A 22,680-nucleotide genomic window follows, 5' to 3' on the forward strand; every position below is an offset into this window, starting at 1 on the left:
AAGAACTGCTAGTGGAGGCGGCAAAATAATACTCTCTGGCGCGATCTCTGGCGCTGTGGCTCAGTGTAGCCACCTTTCACTGTCTTAGTTTACAGCTTTTGCGCTCTTCAGCTCCCTCTAGAACCATAGAAGTCACTCCCTCATGCCTTAACAGATGTCCTATCATCCTGTCCCTTCTCCTTATCAGTGTTTTCCACATGTTCCTTTCCTCTCCGATTCTGCGCAGAACCTCCTCATTCCTTATCTTAGCAGTCCACCTAATTTTCAACCTTCGTCTGTAGCACCACATATCAAATGCTTCGATTCTCTTTTGTTCCGGTTTTCCCACAGTCCATGTTTCACTACCATGCAATGCTGTACTCCAGACGTACATTCTCAGAAATTTTTTCTTTAAATTGAAGCCGATATTTGGTATTAGTAGACTTCTCTTGGCCACGAATGCCCTTTTGGCATTGCTAGTTTGCTTTTGATGTCCTCCTTGCTCGGTCCGTTACTGTCTTTTTTACTGCCTAGGTAGGAGAATTCTTTAACTTCATCTACTTCATGACCATCAATCCTGATGTTAACTTTCTCGCTGTTCTCATTTATATTACTTCTCATTACCTTCGTCTTTCTTCGATTTACTCTCAGTTCATACTAAGTACTCATTAGACTGTTCATTCCGTTCAGCAGATCATGTAATTCTTCTTCACTTTCACTTAAGATAGGAATGTCATCAGCTAATCGTATCTTTGATATCCGTTCACCTTGAATTTTAATTCCATTCTCGAACCTTTCTTTTATTTCCATCATTGCTTGATCGATGTACAGATTGAACAGTAGTGGTGAGAAGCTACATCCTTGTCTTACACGCTTTTCAATACGAGCACTTCGTTCTTGGACGTCCACTATTATTTTTCCCTCTTGGTTGTTGTACATGTTGTATATGAACCCGTCTCTCCCTATAGCTTACCCCTACTTTCTTCAGAATTTCGAACATCTTGCACTATTTCACATTGTCGAACCCTTCTTCCAGGTCGACGAATCCTATGAACGTGTCTTGATTTTTCTTTAGTCTTGCTTCCATTATTAACCGCAACGTCAGAATTACCTCTCTCGTGCCTTTTCTTTTCCTAAAGCTAAACTGATCGCCATCTAGCACACTAAAGCAGAGCACGTAATGCAGAATTTTGATGGTCATATCGATGCAAACAGTTTTTACCCGTCCTATTACGTCTTTTAAGCCAGTTCAAAGGCAATGTTTAACCGCTAGAGAGGAGGATGGCGCCTCAGTTATTAGTGCTAACATGTTGTTGTTGTTGTGGTTTTCAGTCCTGAGACTGGTTTCATGCAGCTCTCCATACTACTCTATCCTGTGAAATCATCTTCATCTCCTGGTACTTACTGCTACCTACATCCTTCTGAATATGCTTAGTGTATTCATCTCTTGGTCTCCCTCTACGATTTTTACCCTCCACGCTGCCCTCCAATTCTAAGTTTGTGATCCTTTGATGCCTCAGAACATGTCCTACCAACCGGTCCCTTCTTCTTGTCGAGCTGCGCCACAAACTCCTCCCCAATTCTATTCAATACCTCCTCATTAGTTATGTGATCTACCAATCTAATCTCGAGCATTCTTCTGTAGCACCACATTTCGAAAGCTTCTATTCTCTTCTTGTCCAAACTAGTTATCGTCCATGTTTCACTTCCATACATGGCTACACTCCATACAAGTACTTTCAGAAACGACTTCCTGACACTTAAATCTGCACTTGATGTTAACAAATTTCTCTTCTTCAGAAACGCTTTCCTTGCCATTGCCAGTTTACATTTTATATCCTCTCTACTTCCTTTACTACTTTAGGCGTCTCATTTCCTAATCTAATTCCCTCAGCATCACCCGACTTAATTCGACTACATTCCATTATCCTCGTTTTGCTTTTGTTGATGTTCATCTTATATCCTTCTTTCAAGACAGTGTCCATTCCGTTCAACTGCTCTTCCAAGTCCTTTGCTGTCTCTGACGTAATTACAATGTCATCGGCGAACCTCAAAGTTATTATTTCTTCTCCATGGATTTTAATACCTACTCCGAATTTTTCTTTTGTTTCCTTTACTGCTTGCTCAATATACAGATTGAATAACATTGGGGAGAGGCAACAACCCTGTCTCACTCCCTTCTCAACCACTGCTTCCCTTTCATGCCCCTCGACTCTTATAACTGCCATCTGGTTTCTGTACAAATTGTAAATAGCCTTTCGTTCCCTGTATTTTACCCCTGCCCCCTTTATAATTTGAGAGTATTCCAGTTAACATTGTCAAAAGCTTTCTCTAAGTCTACAAAAGCTACAAACGTAGGTTTGCCTTTCCTTAATCTTTCTTCTAAGGTAAGTCGTATGGTCAGTATTGCCTGACGTGTTCCAATATTTCTACCGAATCCAAAGTTATCTTCCCCGAGGTCGGCTTCTACCAGTTTTTCCATTCGTCTGTAAAGAATTCGCGTTAGTATTTTGCAGCTGTGACTTATTAAACTGATAGTTCGGTAATTTTCACATCTGTCAACACCTGCTTTCTTTGTTAATGGAATAGAAGGTACGTAAAACCCTCATTGTGTGGAATCTTGGTAGCGGTGATATCGGAAAGTATAACGGGTCACAGTGAATAGAGAACTTGGAAGTTTGACCAATGCAGAAGTAACTATAACAGTAATTACGCGGTCCAGTCAACCGTAGTTCATGTACGACGTCAGCGCGCAACGCAATAACAACTCACAGACGGCAGCTGGCAATTCTGGCACTGGAGGGTATATAAAGCGTGTCGTAATGCGGAAAAGGCGAGTTTCGCCTGACGTCCAAATTGGCACAATCATGGACTTTCGGGCCAAGGGTGGAAGCATTTCCGAAACGGCTGAATTTGTAAATTGTTTGTCTTCCTCCGTGGTTAGAGTAAACCGTGCATGGCAAAATGGCGCTATCCAAAACCTGCATCGAGGCAACTGTGTTGCGCTATGGGCCACAGATGACAGAGGCAAATGGATTTATGTATAAGCGACTAGATGTGCGACTGTTGATCAAGTGATTTGCTAGATGAGCCAAGGGGTTACCAACAGTGTCTTCTCAACGAACATTTAGCAGACGTTGTTGCATGTGGGAGTCTGTAACAGGCGCCCGGTTGATGCACCCACTCAGGCTGCTGTCCATCGCCGACGAAGGCTGGCATTGGCACGCCTGTGCCGAACTGGGAGCCCACTAAGTGGCGACTGATGGCCTTTTCGGACCAATCACGTTTTGTGTTCTATCAATCAGATCGCCCTTGACGTGTACGACATGAAAAGTCTGAAAGCAAACACCCTGCAGGCGCTATGGTCTGGGGAATGTTTCTCGTGGCATTCCTTGGGCGATCATTCTGGAAGGCACAATGAAATAACACAAGTATCGGCAGCCATCCTAGAATCGCTATATGTGGTTTGCTTTTCGTCGGCACAATGGCATCTACCAGTACGACAATGCAACGTGTCGCACAGCCCGCAGTGTACGGGCGTGGTTCGAGAAGCATCAGGATGAATTTATCGTACTCCCTCGGTCATCGAACCCCTCCGCATTTAAACATAATCTGGAATCTACGGGACCACCTCGATCGGGCTGTTCGCTCCATGGATCCCACTCCGAGAATCCTAGCGCAGCTGGACACGGCACTCAAGTCGACATGGCTCCATAGCCCAGTCAGTACCTTCTAGAGTTTCACTCTATTCCTGCACGTCCCGAAGCGGTCCGCTCTGCAACAGGTGATTATTCAGGGTTTTGACAGGTGATCGCATTAATGTTACTGCACCGTGTGCAACTATGACGCGTATGAAGTGTTGACAGCCTTCTTGGCTCGTCAACAGGCAGTTACTTACGGTGAATATGCTGGAGGTAACGACAGAAAACCCGAGTTTTTACTATAATTTGATGCACCAAAGAGACCGGTAGCATCTTGCACAACGTTGTTGTCACAGGGAATTTCGGTCTCATTATGACACTGTGTCGGGGTTATTACTTTCAGAAGTCAGTGAGGATGATCCTGGTTCGGTGCATGAACATTTAATGATTGCTACCTGGTGGAATACAAAAGTATCCAATGGAAAATATGACAGAAATTCAACGTGAAGTACATGGAATTTATTAATGTCAGTGGTATGAAATACTAAGGCCACGAAGCTTAATAACATTGCCTAGCATTAGTCAATTGTAATACGGCAAATCATCAGTACTGATTAATGCACTGTTTCCAATTTAAGGAAAGTAGAAAATTACAGTCACTTACAAAATATTATCGAGCTGCCTACTAAACAGGCTGATACCAATAACAAAAGGCTCTGAGCACTATGGGACTTAACATCTATGGTCATCAGTCCCCTAGAACTTAGAACTACTTAAACCTAACTAACCTAAGGATATCACACAACACCCAGTCATCACGAGGCAGAGAAAATCTCTGACCCCGCCGGGAATCGAACCCGGGAACCCGGGATACCAATAACGGAAAAACTGATTGGGGACTACCAATGCGGTTTCCGCAGAAACAGATCCACCTTAGATATTCACCATAAGACAAGTAACTGAGAAGGCGTGGGAATTCAGTTTAGATGTTCACATATTATTTGTAGATTATTAATGAAGGAATTTAAAATACCATCAAAATTAATCAGATTAGTTAAAATGTGTATAGATGTAACTTTATGTCGCATAAAGACACCGGTAGGAGAAACTGAAGATTTTAAGGTATACACTGGACTGAGACAAGGGGATGCCACTTCACCTATTTTTTTAACTTTGTCCTAGAGAAGATCGATAGAGAATTTTCTAAAACCAGTCCACAAGGGATCCAGCTACAGGATGTGAACATCACAGGACTTACCTATGCAGATGATGTAGCACTAATAAGTAGTTTCAAAAGAGAATTAATCAGAATGATGCAAAATTACTACAAAATTGCTGAGAAAACAGGATTATATGTTAATGAAGAAAAGACAGAACAACTGCCCCTAAGTAAGAAAACCAGAAAAGATGCACCTCTGACTGTATATGGATGCAATTTCAAGACTGTTGACCACTTCAAGTACTTAGGAAGTCTTTTTATTAATAACAACAGAACAGATATAGAAACAGACGCCCGGTTATCAACAGCAAACAAGACAATTTTTAGTTTCATCAAAATTCTAGGAAAAAGATCACTTAGCAGTAACTTCAAAATCCGCTTATATTAATCGACCATTATACCTGTGATGTTATAGGGATTTGAAACATTAATATTTAGAAAGAAAGATGAAGAAAAACTGATAATATTCCAAAGAAAAGTACTAAGGGAAATTTTTGGACCTGTATACGACGAAAATGACATGCAATGGAGAATAAGAAGAAATGAAGAATTAAGAGGGCGATACAAACACCGTAACATCGTCGAAGTGCTCAAGAGGAGAAGGTTGAGTTGGGCAGGCCATATAGCAAGAATGACAGAGAATAGACTACCTAGAATGGCATTTAGCAGAACAATAGATGGAACGAGAGGAAGAGGGAGACCCAGAATCAGATGGCGAGATACCATTCGGGAGGACACAATAGGATGAACAGCAACAGCAACTGGACAAACAGTGCATTGGACAGGCAGAAGTGGAAGAGGCTCATAGAGCAGGCGTATGGTCGATAAGGCCCTTTCCACACGTAAAGTAAGAAAATTAGATAGGAAAAGGAGGAATAGAAGAAAGATTGCTTAGATGAGTGGTGAAGTAGCACATTACGAAATAGGCAACAAATAGCAGACGTATGTTTCACTGGTATATTATTACTTGAGTTTAATCATCCAAAATAGGGCCTCATTTACTGATGTGCTACTCATCTGTGACGTTGCAGCATTTTTCTAATATTGTAAACTATTCTGTAATTTTCAGTGTTGCGGGACACGTACCACCGTCTGTACTCGCAGACGGTTTGGCGATGTACAGCTCTAGCAAGCATGCCGTCAAAATACTCCTCGAAGGGCTGAGGAAAGACCTGGTCGCCAAGGGCAGCAAGATACGAGTTGGGGTGAGTCATCCATTGTGTGTGGCACATGTCTAACGGACCAGCAGGGGTGTGCTAACTCCTTCTACACTCCTGGAAATTGAAATAAGAACACCGTGAATTCATTGTCCCAGGAAGGGGAAACTTTATTGACACACTCCTGGGGTCAGATACATCACATGATCACACTGACAGAAGCACAGGCACATAGACACAGGCAACAGAGCATGCACAATGTCGGCACTAGTACAGTGTATATCCACCTTTCGCAGCAATGCAGGCTGCTATTCTCCCATGGAGACGATCGTAGAGATGCTGGATGTAGTCCTGTGGAACGGCTTGCCATGCCATTTCCACCTGGCGCCTCAGTTGGACCAGCGTTCGTGCTGGACGTGCAGACCGCGTGAGACGACGCTTCATCCAGTCCCAAACATGCTCAATGGGGGACAGATCCGGAGATCTTGCTGGCCAGGGTAGTTGACTTACACCTTCTAGAGCACGTTGGGTGGCACGGGATACATGCGGACGTGCATTGTCCTGTTGGAACAGCAAGTTCCCTTGCCGGTCTAGGAATGGTAGAACAATGGGTTCGATGACGGTTTGGATGTACCGTGCACTATTCAGTGTCCCCTCGACGATCACCAGTGGTGTACGGCCAGTGTAGGAGATCGCTCCCCACACCATGATGCCGGGTGTTGGCCCTGTGTGCCTCGGTCGTATGCAGTCCTGATTGTGGCGCTCACCTGCACGGCGCCAAACACGCATACGACCATCATTGGCACCAAGGCAGAAGCGACTCTCATCGCTGAAGACGACACGTCTCCATTCGTCCCTCCATTCACGCCTGTCGCGACACCACTGGAGGCGGGCTGCACGATGTTGGGGCGTGAGCGGAAGACGGCCTAACGGTGTGCGGGACCGTAGCCCAGCTTCATGGAGACGGTTGCGAATGGTCCTCGCCGATACCCCAGGAGCAACAGTGTCCCTAATTTGCTGGGAAGTGGCGGTGCGGTCCCCTACGGCACTGCGTAGGATCCTACGGTCTTGGCGTGCATCCGTGCGTCGCTGCGGTCCGGTCCCAGGTCGACGGGCACGTGCACCTTCCGCCGACCACTGGCGACTACATCGATGTACTGTGGAGACCTCACGCCCCACGTGTTGAGCAATTCGGCGGTACGTCCACCCGGCCCCCCGCATGCCCACTATACGCCCTCGCTCAAAGTCCGTCAACTGCACATACGGTTCGCGTCCACGCTGTCGCGGCATGCTACCAGTGTTAAAGACTGCGATGGAGCTCCGTATGCCACGGCAAACTGGCTGACACTGACGGCGGCGGTGCACAAATGCTGCGCAGCTAGCGCCATTCGACGGCCAACACCGCGGTTCTTGGTGTGTCCGCTGTGCCGTGCGTGTGATCATTGCTTGTACAGCCCTCTCGCAGTGTCCGGAGCAAGTATGGTGGGTCTGACACACCGGTGTCAATGTGTTCTTTTTTCCATTCCCAGGAGTGTAGTTAGTGATACTTGCATATCATTATTGTTGCGACTCTGTTCTTTCTTTCAGCCTATTTTTCGTAAATTTTCTGAGTACTTACATTCCAGTTATCCGTAGTAAAGTTTCTACTAGCCTACAATGGTCTCCTAAAAATACTCTGGTTCCAAAAATCAAGGCAAAAAATCACATGTACAATTAAAAGACATGAATGCAAGGTGTCTGTTCATTCGGATATGTCGGTAAGAACAGACACCATGCGCAACCCTCAACCATGATACATCATACTAAAATTGAAGGTGGAGCAGGAAGATAGGAAAGGAAAGGGAAGTAACTATTGACATCAGCTGCATGAGGATTTTATGCGGAACAGACACTACGCATTCATATAATGGATTCACCTCGATGTGCAGTGTGCGGATGCACAATTCTGTTCGGCCTCCTGTGGGAATCAAACAGAGGGCATGGACGTTGACTGCGGATAGGTGGGTTGGTCGAGAGACGTGCCGAGATAGTCTGCGTAATTACGATGAACCATGTGTCCGGATAGCGCAGTGGTTAACGCCATTTTCAAGTAAGCAGGAGATCCCGGGTTCGAATCCCTGTCGGGCACACATTTTCATTTGTCGCCGCTGATTCTGCATAAAGTTGCTATGCCGCGGCGATCACTAGTTTCTTTCCTTTCTGTCCCCTCAACGTTCAATTAAGACTTACAGGTCGAACAGAAAGCACGTAACCGAAGTGTAAGACACATCAATGTGATCAATAACGCCATGAAAGACAGTTCCAGATGAAGAATCAATGTTTTAGCATAGTGCGTCTTTGCCACATACAAATTACTATAGTACAGGTCAAAAGACGCCAATGGAGATTTTGATAACACCCAGAAAATTTTCCACCCATGGTGTTACTTATGATCTCTATGTGCTCCATGCAAAATGAATGCCATTTGTCCTACAAAGGTTAACTTTCACCGACGTGGGGGCTATGAGGAACTCAATACAGCTATAGTGGGTATCCCAAACATGATTAATGGGGTTGAGGTTCCGTAGTATTTAGTTGCTATACTATTCCAGAAACGAGACATGGCAAGGAAGCAGTGGTTGCGAAGAGAGTGACAGGTTTGTGTGTTATCACCAGTTACCAATCGCAACAGTGAGGAATCACCAAAGGAAAGCGAGGAGAAATGTGGAATCTAAATTAAAATTTCATGGAGGAGAAATAAAAGCATTGCCAATGGCATCGCAATTGTGTCAGAGATGGCGACGGGCTTGGAAGATCCAAAGAGTGGAATGGATCATTTCTTGAAAAGAAGCGAAATGGTGAGCACCAATAAAAGAAAAACAAAGTTAATGGGATGTAATTCAATTAAATCTGGTGATGCTAATAGAATTTGATTACGAAATGAAACATTAATAGTTGTACCTAGGTTTTGCTCTTTGGGCGGCAAAATAATAGACGATGTCCAAAGTAGAGAGAATATACGGTGCAATGCATACTGGAAATAGCGAGAAAAGCCTATCTGAAAAATGGATATACAGGGTGTTTCAGAAGTGATGGTCAATAATTCAGGCATGGAAAAAAACGGGCCAAAAGTAACTAATAAGCCCGAATAAACATGGGTCAGCAGATCAAGCACCGCAGAGGTATTGCTTTAGTTCGAGTTGGGAACCAACTGCACGGTCTTGGATATTTAGGTTGGTATCTCAACGTTTGGGATCGACTATCTGTTTACACATGCGCAACCACTTCCCTTCCCCCCTCCATGCACTGTGCCGTTACGGCCTCATAATCAGTTACGAACGTGAAGGCACCATACACAGAGGGTACACGAATGAAGAGTACGCCGACGTGTACTTCATGTATGGCAAAGCGAATAGCAGCGACCTTGAGGCTGCACGATTATGTGAAGGAGCTTTTCCTCTCCGTAGGCACCCCGACAGGCGTGCATTTAGCCGGTTAGTGCCTTAGAGAAACCAGGAGTTTCACACACGATGTACGAGAAGGTCGACCCAGATCGGTAACACCCGATCTTGCGGAAAGGGTGTTAACGCATTGTACATGAACGCCAGGATACTTCAACAAGGAGGATTGCTACCCAAGGGCGCGTCCTGATTCAGAGAAGTGTGTGGCGAATTTTACATCAGCAGCTACTCTATCTGTATCATCTCAAGCGAATGCAAGCCCCCAACAATACTGTTTTCTCTCCTAGAGAGAATTTCTGCCAACGGCTGCAACAACAGCGTACTCTCAATATCCTATTTGTAAGGAGTATTCTGTTAACGGATACGGCTGGATTTCCCCATGACGGTATTTTTGTGTTGTTGTTGTTGTGGTCTTCAGTCCTGAGACTGGTTTGATGCAGTTTTCCATGCTACTCTATCCTGTGCAAGTTTCTTCATCTCCCAGTACCTACTCCAACCTACATCCTTCTGAATCTGTTTAGTGTATTCATCTCTTGGTCTCCCTCTATTATTTTTTACCCTCCACGCTGCCCTCCAATACTAAACTGGTGATCTCTTGAAGCCTCAGAACATGTCCTACCAACCGGTCCCTTCTTCTTGTCGAGCTGCGCCACAAACTCCTCCCCAATTCTATTCAATACCTCCTCATTAGTTATATGATCTACCCATCTAATCTTCAGCATTCTTCTGTAGCACCACATTTCGAAAGCTTCTATTCTCTTCGTGTCCAAACTAGTTATCGTCCATGTTTCACTTCCATACATGGCTACACTCCATACAGATACTTTCAGAAACGACTTCCTGACACTTAAATCTATACTCGATGTTAACAAATTTCTCATCTTCAGAAACGCTTTCCTTGCCATTGCCAGTCTACTTTTTATATCCTCTCTACTTCGAACATCATCAGTTAATTTGCTCCGCAAATAGCATAAACTCCTTTACTACTTTAGGCGTCTCATTTCCTAATTTAATTCCCTCAGCATCACCCGACATAATTCGATTCCATTCCATTATCCTCGTTTTGCTTTTCTTCATGTTCATCTTATATCCTCCTTTCAAGACACTGTTCATTCCGTTTAACTGCTCTTCCAAGTCCTTTGCTGTCTCTGACAGAATTGCAATGTCTTCTGCGAACCTCAATGTTTTTATTTCTTCTCCATGGATTTTATTACCTACTCCGAATTTTTCTTTTGTTTCCTTCACTGCTTGCTCAATATACAGATTGAATAACATCGGGGAGAGGCTACAACCCTGTCTCACTCCTTTCCCAACCACTGCTTCCCTTCCATGTCCCTCGACTCATATAACTACCATCTCGTTTCTGTACAAATTGTAAATAGCCTTTCGATCCCTGTATTTTACACCTGCCACCTTCAGAATTTGAAAGAGAGTATTCCAGTCAACATTGTCAAAAGCTTTCTCTATGTCTACAAGTGCTATTTTTAACTATCATAGTTGTCACATTTGTGCCGATGTCAATCCTAGTGCAGCACACACGACATCAGCAGCGTTATTTATCTGGACAGGACTGCACGGAGAACCCGTAACTGGACCACACTTTCTACCACAGGGACTAACTGGACAGCAGTACATGTGTTTTCTGCGGAATGTACTTGCAGACGTGCATGACGCCGTCCCACTGAACCAGCGCTTAAACATGTGGAATGAAGCAGCCTTCCAGCGTTTACAGAATTCACCAGGACTGCTTGAGAGGATTCGCAACTCAGTTGAGAGACAAGTTGAGTGTTGCATTCAGGTGCATGAACAACATTTCGAACACCCACTTTTACGTTTAGAGATGCCGTATGTTTCTAGACACTGATGAACTGCACCAGAAAATCTGTTGTATCTCGACAACGGTCGATTTGAGGACCCGTGTTAATTGGAGCGTTTTAGCTACTTTTGGCCAGTACTTTCCATATGTCAGTTATTGATCGTCACTTCTGAAACACCCTGTACATTAACACCCACACGTTATAAAAATGTATAATGTATGTGTGTATATCCCACATCTCCTCCTAAACCAAATGGCCGATTTCAACCAAGTTTGTTACACCTGCCATTCTGTCTGTAAAGAACCGCTGTGGGGGTAAGAACCACCCATCTATCATAGTTCAGGAGGTATGACGCCATATGCAATGAGGTGCCTGAGAAACTGCTGCGTCATGCTTGACGTTTAAAGTTTGCAACATATTACGCAGACAGTATCCACATAGGCTGGTAAATGTACCTACATAAATTGCACGACACATAGTTCAAGAATTATGACGTCATAAACAGTAAAATACATGAAGGAATGCCCATTGTGCATGATATTTAAATTAGTTACCTCTTTGCTACTAACTATACACATAAAAAAGTTTTACATCGCCCCAGTTGCCAGAATCCATGAAGACAGACGTTGACTGTGGATTGTATCGCAGACACAGTCCCTTTGACTGTTCAGAGATGTCACTAAACCCTCCTAAAGATGTAAACATCCATGCATGAGCAACGCCTATTAGACGGAGGGGGTCCGACAGCCGATCAGTTCCAGTTTCTCCACCAGACAGCGGGTACAAGGCTCGTGTTGTCTATAGTTCAACCATGCCCAGACGGACAATACCGCGGTTTGATCGCGTCCGAATTGTTAGTTTGTGCCAGGAAGGGCTCTCAACAAGGGAAGTGTCCAGGCGTCTTGGAGTGAACCAAAGCGATGTTGTTCGGACATGGAGGAGATACAGAGAGACAGGAACTGTCGATGACATGCCTCGCTCAGGCCTCCCAAGGGCTACTACTGCAGTGGATGACCGCTACCTACGGATTATGGCTCGGAGGAAACCTGACAGCAACGCCAACATGTTGAATAATGCTTTTCGTGAAGCCACAGGACGTCGTGTTGCGACTCAAACTGAGCGCATTAGGCTGCATGATGCAGAACTTCACTCCCTACGTCCATGGCGAGGTCCTTGTTTGCAACCACGACACCATGCAGCGCGGTACAGATGGGCCCAACAACATGCCGAATGGACCGCTCAGGATTGGCAACAAGTTCTCTTCACCGATGAGTGTCGCATATGCCTTCAACCAGACAAGTGTCGGAGACGTGTTTGGAGGCAACCCGGTCAGGCTGAACGCCTTAGACACATTGACCAGCGAGTGCAGCAAGGTGGAAGTTCCCTCCAGTATTGGGGTGGCATTATGTGGGGCCGGCGTACGCCGCTGGTGGTCATGGAAGGCGCCGTAACGGCTGTACGATTCGTGAATGCCACTCCCGACCCATAGTGCGACCATATCGGCAGAATATTGGCGAGACATTCGTCTTCACGGATGACCATTCGCGCCCCAATCGTGCACATCTTGTGAATGACTTCCTTTAGGATAACCACATCGCTCGACTAGAGTGGTCAGCATGCTCTCCAGACATGAACCCTATAGAACACGCATGGGATAGATTGAAATGGGCTGTTTATGGACGTCGTGACCCACCAACCACTCTGAGGGATCTACGCCGAATCGCCGTTGAGGAGTGGAACAATCTTCACCAACAGTCCCTTGATGGACTTGTGGATAGTATGACACGACGAATACAGGCATGCATCAATGCAAGAGGACGTGCTACTTGGTATTGGAGGTACTGGAGTGTACAATTTGGACCACCCCCCTGAAAGTCTCGCTGTGTGATGATACAACATGCAATGTGTGGTTTTCATGAGCAATAAAAAGGGTGGAAATGATCTTTATGTTGATCTCCATTCCAGTTTTCTGTGCAGGTTCCGGAACTCGCGGAATCGAGGCGATGCAAAACTTTTTTTGATGTGTGTATATTCGAAACACATTTTGCAGACGGTATTTACATATGCCACTGAATGTACTTATATAAATATATCATTGTACGACACACAGTTCATGAGATATGACTGCAAATATGATGAGCTGTGTGAAAAAAATGCGCCATCATGCATGGAGTTTTAGTACATTTATTCTTTACCACTAAGATACTCCAACAGCCAAGTCAACATAAGGAAATTCCTGGCAACTGGCAGTGTTATCGACAGCTTTCAACTGCGAAGTGCAGACGGCAGTAAGCGAAAACAATAGCTGTGTATGGAGCTATGAGAGGCATTGTGGTGAAGATGTTTACAAAATGGCTAAGCAGATGCACCCAGCGTACAATAACTGACTCATAATTTTATAGCTGATTTCACGAATACATGGTCTAACATGTGTGAGACTGGTTCTGATCTATCTTCCTGCTATAGTTGCGCAAGGACGCTCTGGGAGTGTTTTAGAAATTTGTGTTGAGCCTACAGCCTGCAAGATAGGAAGATACTAGTTCACCATGCAGAGTTCAGAAGAGTGCAGCAGTACGAACAGCTACGTAATCAGACAATGATCTCAATGTCGGTTGCATTACACTTCCTGTAAAGGGAAAGTTATCGTTAGCAGATATTAGTGTGCGGGTTCAGGCGTAACTAAACTTGCGATTTAGCCGTGATTCGTACGGGTAGCACTAAATATGTACAGCAAGACAACAGTAAAAAATTATATACACAAATCTTCCCCAAAATTCACTCTGCTAGAGAAACTCGTATTGCAATACCCACAGTAGGTTCTGAGATAAGCATTCATTTACGGACAGAAGAAAAACGCTGGGAGACATTAGTAACATGTAAGGATAAAGCATAAATACAGAAAATTCTTCATCTACATTATCTTTCATGTATACACTAGTAATTATACTCGATGATAGTTGATGGACATTTACCTTAATATTTTTAAATTGTCAGTGTACTGATGAGTTAATCTGTGGTGTTAATGTGTCTGTATATAAGCCATGAGCATTTATGCATGCATGTGAGGACAAGACGGGGGAGGGAGAGAGAGAGAGAGAGAGAGAGAGAGAGAGAGAGAGAGAGAGAGACAGACAGACAAACAGACAGAGAGAAAGAGAATTTAGATTTTCAAAATGTAATTTCTGTTACGATACTTACATTTGAGTGCAATATATTTTCTTGCAGGAGGTTTCTCCAGGACTAGTGTGGACTGAGGGAGTTACAAACATAGCGGCTGCTCCTCCAGAAGGAAATGAGGTTTTTGCCAACTTGAAGCAGCAGCCTGCCTTGCAACCAGAAGACTTAGCAGAAGCCGTTGTTTACATGTTGTCTCAACATCCTCGTGTACAGGTGCGTGTCATGCAGTATAGAATCGGTAGATCGTAAATTTGTGTACATGCCATGTAGACTGGTAATTTCACCACAAAGTAATTCAAGATTTCATCCATATTTTCGCAGTGCTCTAGGTAATAAGATGTTTATTCAGTGTGTTTCGAAACTATTCGTTCAAATTAATACAGGAGTTTGACTGCTTGATACATACGTCTGCACCACACTGAGCCTTCTCGCTGTGTGTGACCATTCCCTAATAAGGATACAGCGTTCTTTTCCGGCTCAATATTATGTAAAAATCAACACCTATTTCTATCAGCCACTGTTTATAATGTACAGATTTTTTGTTGATATCAGGTGATGCAGCACACTTTCTAAACAAATTAGAAGTATTTTGAATATTTTTGAACCTATTTAGGGTTACTTAAAAAGTTACCAAGAAATTAATGCAAATTGTTTTCCAAAATGCTTCCTCAAATTGAGGTACCATTTAATCCAATGTCATACATTTGAAGGTGACCAAATTTTTACCAGATATGCATAACATGATGGCTGAGGTACTAGACCCATTTAATTTCACCTATTACGTATATTACAAGGATAAAAGAATATCGCATCTTACATTTTAATTTTTATAATTTTTTCCTAATAAAATGTTACTTTTTCTATAATTTAGTTGCCTCTGCAATAAGGCTTAATTCTACTACATAAGTATGGACTATTTCAAGTTACAGAAAAAATTAGAGCAATGCGTTATAAACTTTAGGAAATATTTGTACCTGAATTCCGAAAAATACAACTTGCAGGAAACTGCAAATGAAGATATGAGTCCAATTAAACTGTGCCTCTGAACATTCCTGAAGCATTTCTGCAGCATTTCTTCGTCTTCAAGCTTCCTCTTGGCATTCCTTTTAGCAGTTCTTGCTGTTTTGGAAAACCTGAACGGCGAATTTTTCAGCTTCATGCCCTCTTTGTCTGTCACATGCAAGTAATTGATCTTCCATATTAGAGCTACATTTTATGCCTAAATTTCTCAGGACTTCCAACCTTCCTATCACTTCATTATTGAAACGGTAATCTTTCCCATATGCAATGGATGAAACTTTCATTTGTATTCTGAGTGGCCCCATCAAGACATTTACTAAGCAAAACAGAGTCACTCAGGTCTCTAAAAGTCGGTTTTATTCCATTCATAACAGACTCAGGAAGAGAATGCTTATGATGGTACATTTGACCACTTTCTTTTGCTTTTTGGTAAACACACCAAGAATCTGCTTCTTTAGGGCACAGTCCGTGAATATGGTGGTCATCTGTGGACAACTTACGAAAGTAGGTGGCCCATACAGCTTTCTCATTGCTGTAACATCATTCAGAGGTGCAGTTCGTCTAATAGCCAATCCATAATAACTCTGAAGAAGGTCTATTTCAGTTTCTGTCAATCTGTCTCGGCCAGACAGAGATTTTCACATCAGATAGTAACTTTCCTTTCATTTTTCTTCGTAGCTTCCTCAATATAGCACCCATCCTCTTTTGCACATGTCCACAACACTCCAGTTTTGTTACCGAGGTATCATCATAAACATTGAACTCATTAATTTTATTGAAAGCTGTAGAGTCCCCATCGCCTAGGTACTTCATATAATCTAACATTATAAACGGGCACCGATCTCTGAAATATTTTCAGAACTCTATCACACTCCATACCTCCACTGTAGCCATCATAATTCTTAGAACTGTCCTTAAGTGGGACCATCGCAGGTGTGGCAGTACTTAGATAAGCACTCCAACAGCTTTTCCATTCTCCAGAGAATTAGCACTCACAACACCATTCAAGGAACGATGTCCTCGACGTTGCCATGTCCCATCAAGTGCAACAGCACTAATATTTACAGTTTCTACCACTGCAGGTTTCATAGACGATTTGGACCAACAGTCAAGGCACCTAAAATTATTTTATATTCTTGCTGAACCTAATGGGTGGAGGAGGAAGGTCCATCAAACCACAAAACGTTTGAGCAGCCTTTTTTCCTTTTCCAGTTGCACGCATTGCATACACTAACTTCAGGTTCACATCATATGAACTATGCGCAATGTTCGAAGTCATTTTCGACGTAGATTTATTGCAGGATCTACACAGAACAACTAATTTTGATGTTAAACCCTTCCTGCTACTTTGTTGTTCAGTTATTTCCAGACAGCCTTCGCCATCACATTGTTAAAATTTGTCCCTTCGTTTATCAGAGAAGGTAAGATGCTCACATCAACAACAACAAATCCACTACAAACAGCATGATTGTTAACACAAAAATTGGAATCACCAGGAGGCGTGCCGTGTGGGAGTTTCTTCCATGAAGAACTGATACGTTGGTTACTTTCAACAGTGTTGCTTGCTTTGTTTGTGAACTGATTACCACGGAATTTACTTTTGTTGTATTTCTTGATGCGTGGCGCAGTTCGTATTTATTGCACACTAAAGGATATGTACTTCCACAAATGTATGTAGCACTTGGGCAACAAACCTTCAGTAACACGTGAACAAACTGGTTCACTGAAACAAAAGTAAATACTAGCAAAGATAAAGACACTAAAATGTGCAATGTTACCAACATATGCAATGTATCGTACGTATAATTGCTGGAAACAGAAAGTTCACAGGTCTTTTCGAAATAGTACTGGTTTCTGTAACAGAAATAAAGGGGAGCGTGGTGGCATACATGAAGGCCTACAAGGTATATATCAGTGTAATCAGGAAAGACTGTACAATTTAATAAAGTCATAAAAATATCGATTTTTCCAACATTTATACTTGTAAGTACCCTGTATCCTTAAAGGATAGCTACAGCCGGGGCTGTGATAGCTATACCGCTACGCTATTTGTTGGCAGGCTATGTTGAAACCGTTATCAGTATATCCGCTGTCCGCCACGTGGCACATGCCGTCATCGGATCTTCCACATGTACAAATTTTTTTCCGGCAGTGTATTTTCTTTCCTCGTCCTGTGCTTCACGAAGCGAGCGGCCTTAAGACGCTTTGAACGCTCTCTCACACTTGTACAAGCGCGTGGCCTCCCTGCAAATCATCGTCCACTAATTAAGAGAGTTTGAACGACAGCTAACTAACTAGGCTGAACTCTGACCGGAACGACTTTCACTTGTACAAGTGTGAACAGGAAAACATTTCTTAGGCCATAACGCTCCCTCCTGACGATTTTTGCAGGCTCGTACAGGCCAACAGCCGGCTGTCCGATGGAGCATAAAACGCGATTCATCTGAAAAGGCCACCTGTCGCCACATGGTGGAGTCCAGTTGTGGTACTGAGTTGCAAATTCCAATCTTAGTCACAGACGAACAGCGGTCAGCATGTCTTGGAGTATTTGGTAGCGCAGCAGTGTCTCACCATCAAAGAGTGGGATCAGCTATGTTTGGCATACCTAGACTCCCTTTTTTGCCGAAGAGAGGCCATTATCCAGACTAAAGGTGGTATCGTACGGTACTAGAGAGATGTCTCCTGGGGGTAGCTAATTTTTTTTCCCGTGTGATTTTATTTTTCGATGTGGTCTTAGACAGTGAAGACTGCCCACTTCCATGTGCCACATTCTGACGCTTCATGGAGTTTTAGAGGTTCTTTCATCTTGGACAGTACTCCCCGTTCCTACTGATCCTTTCCATCGGTCCTAAAAAAAATGGTCCTACAAGATAACATTGCTGCCATATGGAAGCTAGAGCAGAAGAAAAAGCGTATTGTGTTACAATATAGCGAAATTCATAGGCCTGCCTGCATCTGCAGCTCTTACCATTCTAAAAAAGCTAATTTAAGTCCGGGTCTTTTGTGGAACCTGCTGCGTTTGACATTGCTTCACCTTAGGCGACCGATCCGATCCTCGTTAAAGCGGTTTTGTTCGTTAGTGGAAGTCCGAGTAAAAGGTAATTATGGAGGTGCACCAGACGGAAAATTTCAGTATGCTACAAACAGACTGGCAACAATCAAAGGGTGTGCTATAAACCACCCATTCAACGTAAGCATAATATGAGCAATCATATAGCTCATATGTAAAAGGATTTTTTTATATACACAAAAATACTGTGAATTCAGACAATTATAATAAAATACAATTTTGTTTGGAGACATATAGGAATACTAAGCTTTGTTTCCATACAACACTGGACTAACAATTTAATTAAAAAGTCGGCGTAAAATTATAGTTGACCATTATTAATTTAACTGCATAGTCTAAATGTAAATCATAAACTCCACTGTACATATATGGAGACATTATGTGATGAAATTTTGAAACAGGGTAGAAGGCATGGTAAAGACTCTGGAGGGACGCAATCTACCTGGCGGATTCATTCCCAAATAGTAACATTCTGACAGTATACCAAAAGATTACAAGGGGTATGACCAAAAATGCTGGCTGTGTTTCCAGCATTTATTGCAATATACAGTAGTTTTTAACATCAGTGCATGCCATCTATGTTACTTGAAACTGATTTATAAACATCTTATTAACATTTAACTGTACGCCACATGAGCTGTGCATCTAACATACCGTTTTCAGAATTTCATCACCCAGTGTCTTCTTACATGTACAGTGGCCGTTGTGATTTACATATAGGCTATGCGATTAAGTTAAGACTGGTAAATTATAAGTTTACACCAACTTGTTAATCCTGGTCTAATGGTTTATGCAAACAATGTCTTATGTTCTGACGCACTTCAAGATACGTGATTAAGAGTAAGGCAACACTTGTAATTATGCTTTTTGAACTGTTTGCCTCCAGACAAAAGTGAACTTTATTATAAATACTATGGGAACCACTTGTATTTTTATGTATGATTCTTTTTCAACTTAACCCATTCTTTTACATATGGCCAGTAAATAGAGGGCGTTGGCTGTCCAGTATCTCATAAAATGAGGTTCCCTGTGTGAATTTGTAAACAGGGGCCTCAGTTGGACTAACGCTTGTACATGCCTGAGTTAGGTTAGAATACGTGTCATTATAACTACATCCAATCTATATTACTATTTACAACGGTATGTAATTACGGAATTGTAATTGTGTATACTGTGACACGTCGTGTGATCAATGTGCTCTTTCTATGTCTGATTCTTGTGTTACTTGTATTTATAGCACAGATGGTAGCTGCACTTGTCAGGTGGTAGCTAGATATGTAATATAGTAAAAAAGACAGACGATACTACAACCGATGCTGGCCTTCTTTCTGTCCTGAATCATCAATTTCTCTTTTCTATTTAGCTGCAGTAGGCTTCCAAAAATCTTGGGCATCCAACCTGTATCCTACGCTATTATTGCTTGTTACTATGTCTTATTATCCAATTACTTGTTCATCCAATGACTTGTTTGGAAGTAATTTTCTATGGACGAAGGTCTGCTATGGCTGCGGGATTGTGGTTACGTACAGTTCTTGAACGCATCTAGGGAGAAAAAATGTTGAGCACATTCCACTAATAAGGAGGTGAACTGACTGTAACAGATGTTGTTTAAAAATTGGGGCTGTATTAAAAAACGTGTACTAAAGACTTCATCGTTACATTCACACTTAGTGATCCTGGAGATGAGGAGGTGCCTTCTATAAGATCTTTTCTGTGTAAAAGTAAATATATGAAGCTGAATTACTTCCAGGCTCTAAATATCTCAATTCTTGTTGCAGGTGCACGATATAATTATTATACCTACTGGCCAACAGTTATGAGAACAACAATGTTAGACTTCTGTTGTGTAAGTGGAAATATTTAAGAAATAAAAAGTTTCTTGTTAAATAGTGCGTCTGTGTGTATTATTTTTTACTACCCAGCCAAACTATCTATAAACCAATCTAAATGATATTAGATAATATAATGTTCATTTATAGTAGGGAATTTTGAGTGCTGTAGTTGATACATGCCACTAAGCCTTTCCTCCAGACAATGCATCGATTCGATGCATTGGACTTTCACTATCTCTGCGGTAAAGCTTATATTTAAGATACTGGACGGCTGGTTCAACAGTAGATTTATCTGAAAAGAATAAAAAAGAAAATGTCCAGAAACAGATTGCGGGGAGGTTTAAAACAATATTTTGGAAAATGTGTAAGCTGGTGATAGCTTGAATAATATGGAAAAGGTGGAATTACACCAAATATTGATTCATTATAAGGTGTTTTAGATGTATATATGAATGCAAATGAAAAATTACGGGGATATAAATAATTTCACAAGCCTTTATCCCATACCATTCGCACTGATGGAGGCGGCGCATCGAGAAATAAGTAATATGATCGATTTGTAAAATCACTGTATCCATTTCCTGTGATATCATAGATCCACAACAATGACTGTGGTGTAATATTTTGCAGTGATATTTGATGAAGCTGCCAAAATGAGGCTACTAGTTGGGCTGAAACATCTCCTGCACAATTAGGTACAATGCACAAATTGTTACACACACATAGATTGAGGTTACAAAAGTCTGGGATACCTCCTAATATGGTGCCCAGCCTAGTGCAGAATCTCGACGTGGCATGAATGTGAGATCTTGCTTGCCTCTTATACGATGCTTAGGAAGCTGTTTTCTCGGATAACTGGACAACAAACAAGCAAATCATATTAATGGAATTTATTACAGTAATTGAACTTACACTACTTAACTTTCGTTTCCACATGATGGGTCGCAAGCAGTTGGCGACATGCAAATAATCAATGTCCTTTGATATATACAATTTCCATGCAAGCTAATCACACAAGTTCACAAGTCACTGCTATCATTAATATCACTGCAGCTCTTCTAGTGCTAAAGTGCGCGTCATTTACGACGGCGGCCGAGTTTAGGTTCGTTCTGCGCATCTGACGTCACAAAACACAGTCAACCAATGAACAGAGAACGACGTTGTCAGAGCTCAACTGCAGTGCAGAGCACAGACGAGTGTCTTAAGTTTTAGAAACGTTAAGTCGTAAATAAAGTAATTGAACAAAAGCAGTGTCTTGATAGCAGACTTTCTTTTATAGAAAGTTTGGAAAAAGCATTCTTTATACCAATTGCTCCACATTTTGTTAATTTATAAGCCTTCTAATTCAGGTGATAGCAAGGAAACGTGTTTGTATCATTCTCACTAACCGCTTTCTGGCAATAAAGAACAGTGGTAATTGTTTATTTCCTATTGTACTTCGACGAAACGTGAGTAATTCATAGTCATACTAACAGTGTTTGTCGGTAATTTGCATTATATTTTAAAGTCCTTGAGGTAATCTGTTGAATGATGAGCCGCATTAGAGTAATGGTTAAACTGTTTTGCTGCTAACCGAAAGATTATGGGTTCAAACCTTGTTCGGTGCTTAATATTTTATTTATTTAAAAACAAGATTGAAGTGTCTTACTTCATGAATTTTATTCGTTTGAATGTAATTTTTTCAAATTTCTAGTGGCAACTAAAATCGACCATACGGAAAGTATACGCTATGGACTTTTACCTCTGCAAACTCTTCAAAATTTCGTGCAATGGTTTACTACATCTAATGCTGCACAATAACTGCGTTGAACATCGAAACAAAATTAAGTCTTTTGTGGGGGGAAGCTATCAGTCAAGAAGATGCGTAAAAGTCAAATTTTTGGGCCAAATAGTTTTTGTGAAATCGAATGATAAAGTGTGTCAAAGCAGTCTGAACACCATCTGTCTGCACAGGCGAGCAGTGCAGTGATGACAAAATCGCGCACAGCGCGGAATGCGGGGAGCACGTCTCTGTAGCAGCGTAAGGGTTAATGCGGCCGTGGTGGCTTTACTTCATAAACTGCGCGCTCGCTCCCCCCTAAACACAAGTTTGCGAACTATACTATACTATGGCCCTGCTTCTCTTGGCGCGTGCAACTGGCAACGCAGCAATCTCCCGCGTCTGGGTGGGCATGCGCGAACCGCCAAGATGAAAGAATTGAACTATAGTGCGGCCGAGGCTTGGCAGCGCATCGCTTTTATTCTCTTCCTGTAGAGGCCGCACCTGTCGTGGTGACGTCATAGTCAGCGTGCTATTGGCTGACGTCGTCTCACAGCCCTCTCTGCTGT

At 42.5% G+C, this 22,680-nt stretch overlaps 2 protein-coding genes across 2 annotated transcripts in view; one reads left to right on the forward strand and one right to left on the reverse strand.

Moving 5' to 3' along the window:
• LOC126237453 (dehydrogenase/reductase SDR family member 11-like) overlaps positions 1-20,412 on the forward strand; it is a 48,886-nt gene extending 28,474 nt beyond the window's left edge. The window contains exons 4-6 of the mRNA XM_049947586.1: positions 5,909-6,044; positions 14,479-14,643; positions 20,299-20,412. Of these exons, the coding sequence (XP_049803543.1) occupies positions 5,909-6,044; positions 14,479-14,643; positions 20,299-20,340 (343 nt within the window). The 3' untranslated portion in view covers positions 20,341-20,412. The remainder of the gene's footprint in view (positions 1-5,908; positions 6,045-14,478; positions 14,644-20,298) is intronic.
• Positions 1-22,680, reverse strand: part of LOC126237454 (dehydrogenase/reductase SDR family member 11-like) — a 421,354-nt gene that overhangs the window by 208,054 nt on the left and 190,620 nt on the right. The window lies entirely within an intron of this gene.

Source organism: Schistocerca nitens, chromosome 2 (assembly GCF_023898315.1).
Source record: "Schistocerca nitens isolate TAMUIC-IGC-003100 chromosome 2, iqSchNite1.1, whole genome shotgun sequence".
In the NCBI taxonomy this organism is placed as follows: domain Eukaryota; kingdom Metazoa; phylum Arthropoda; class Insecta; order Orthoptera; family Acrididae; genus Schistocerca; species Schistocerca nitens.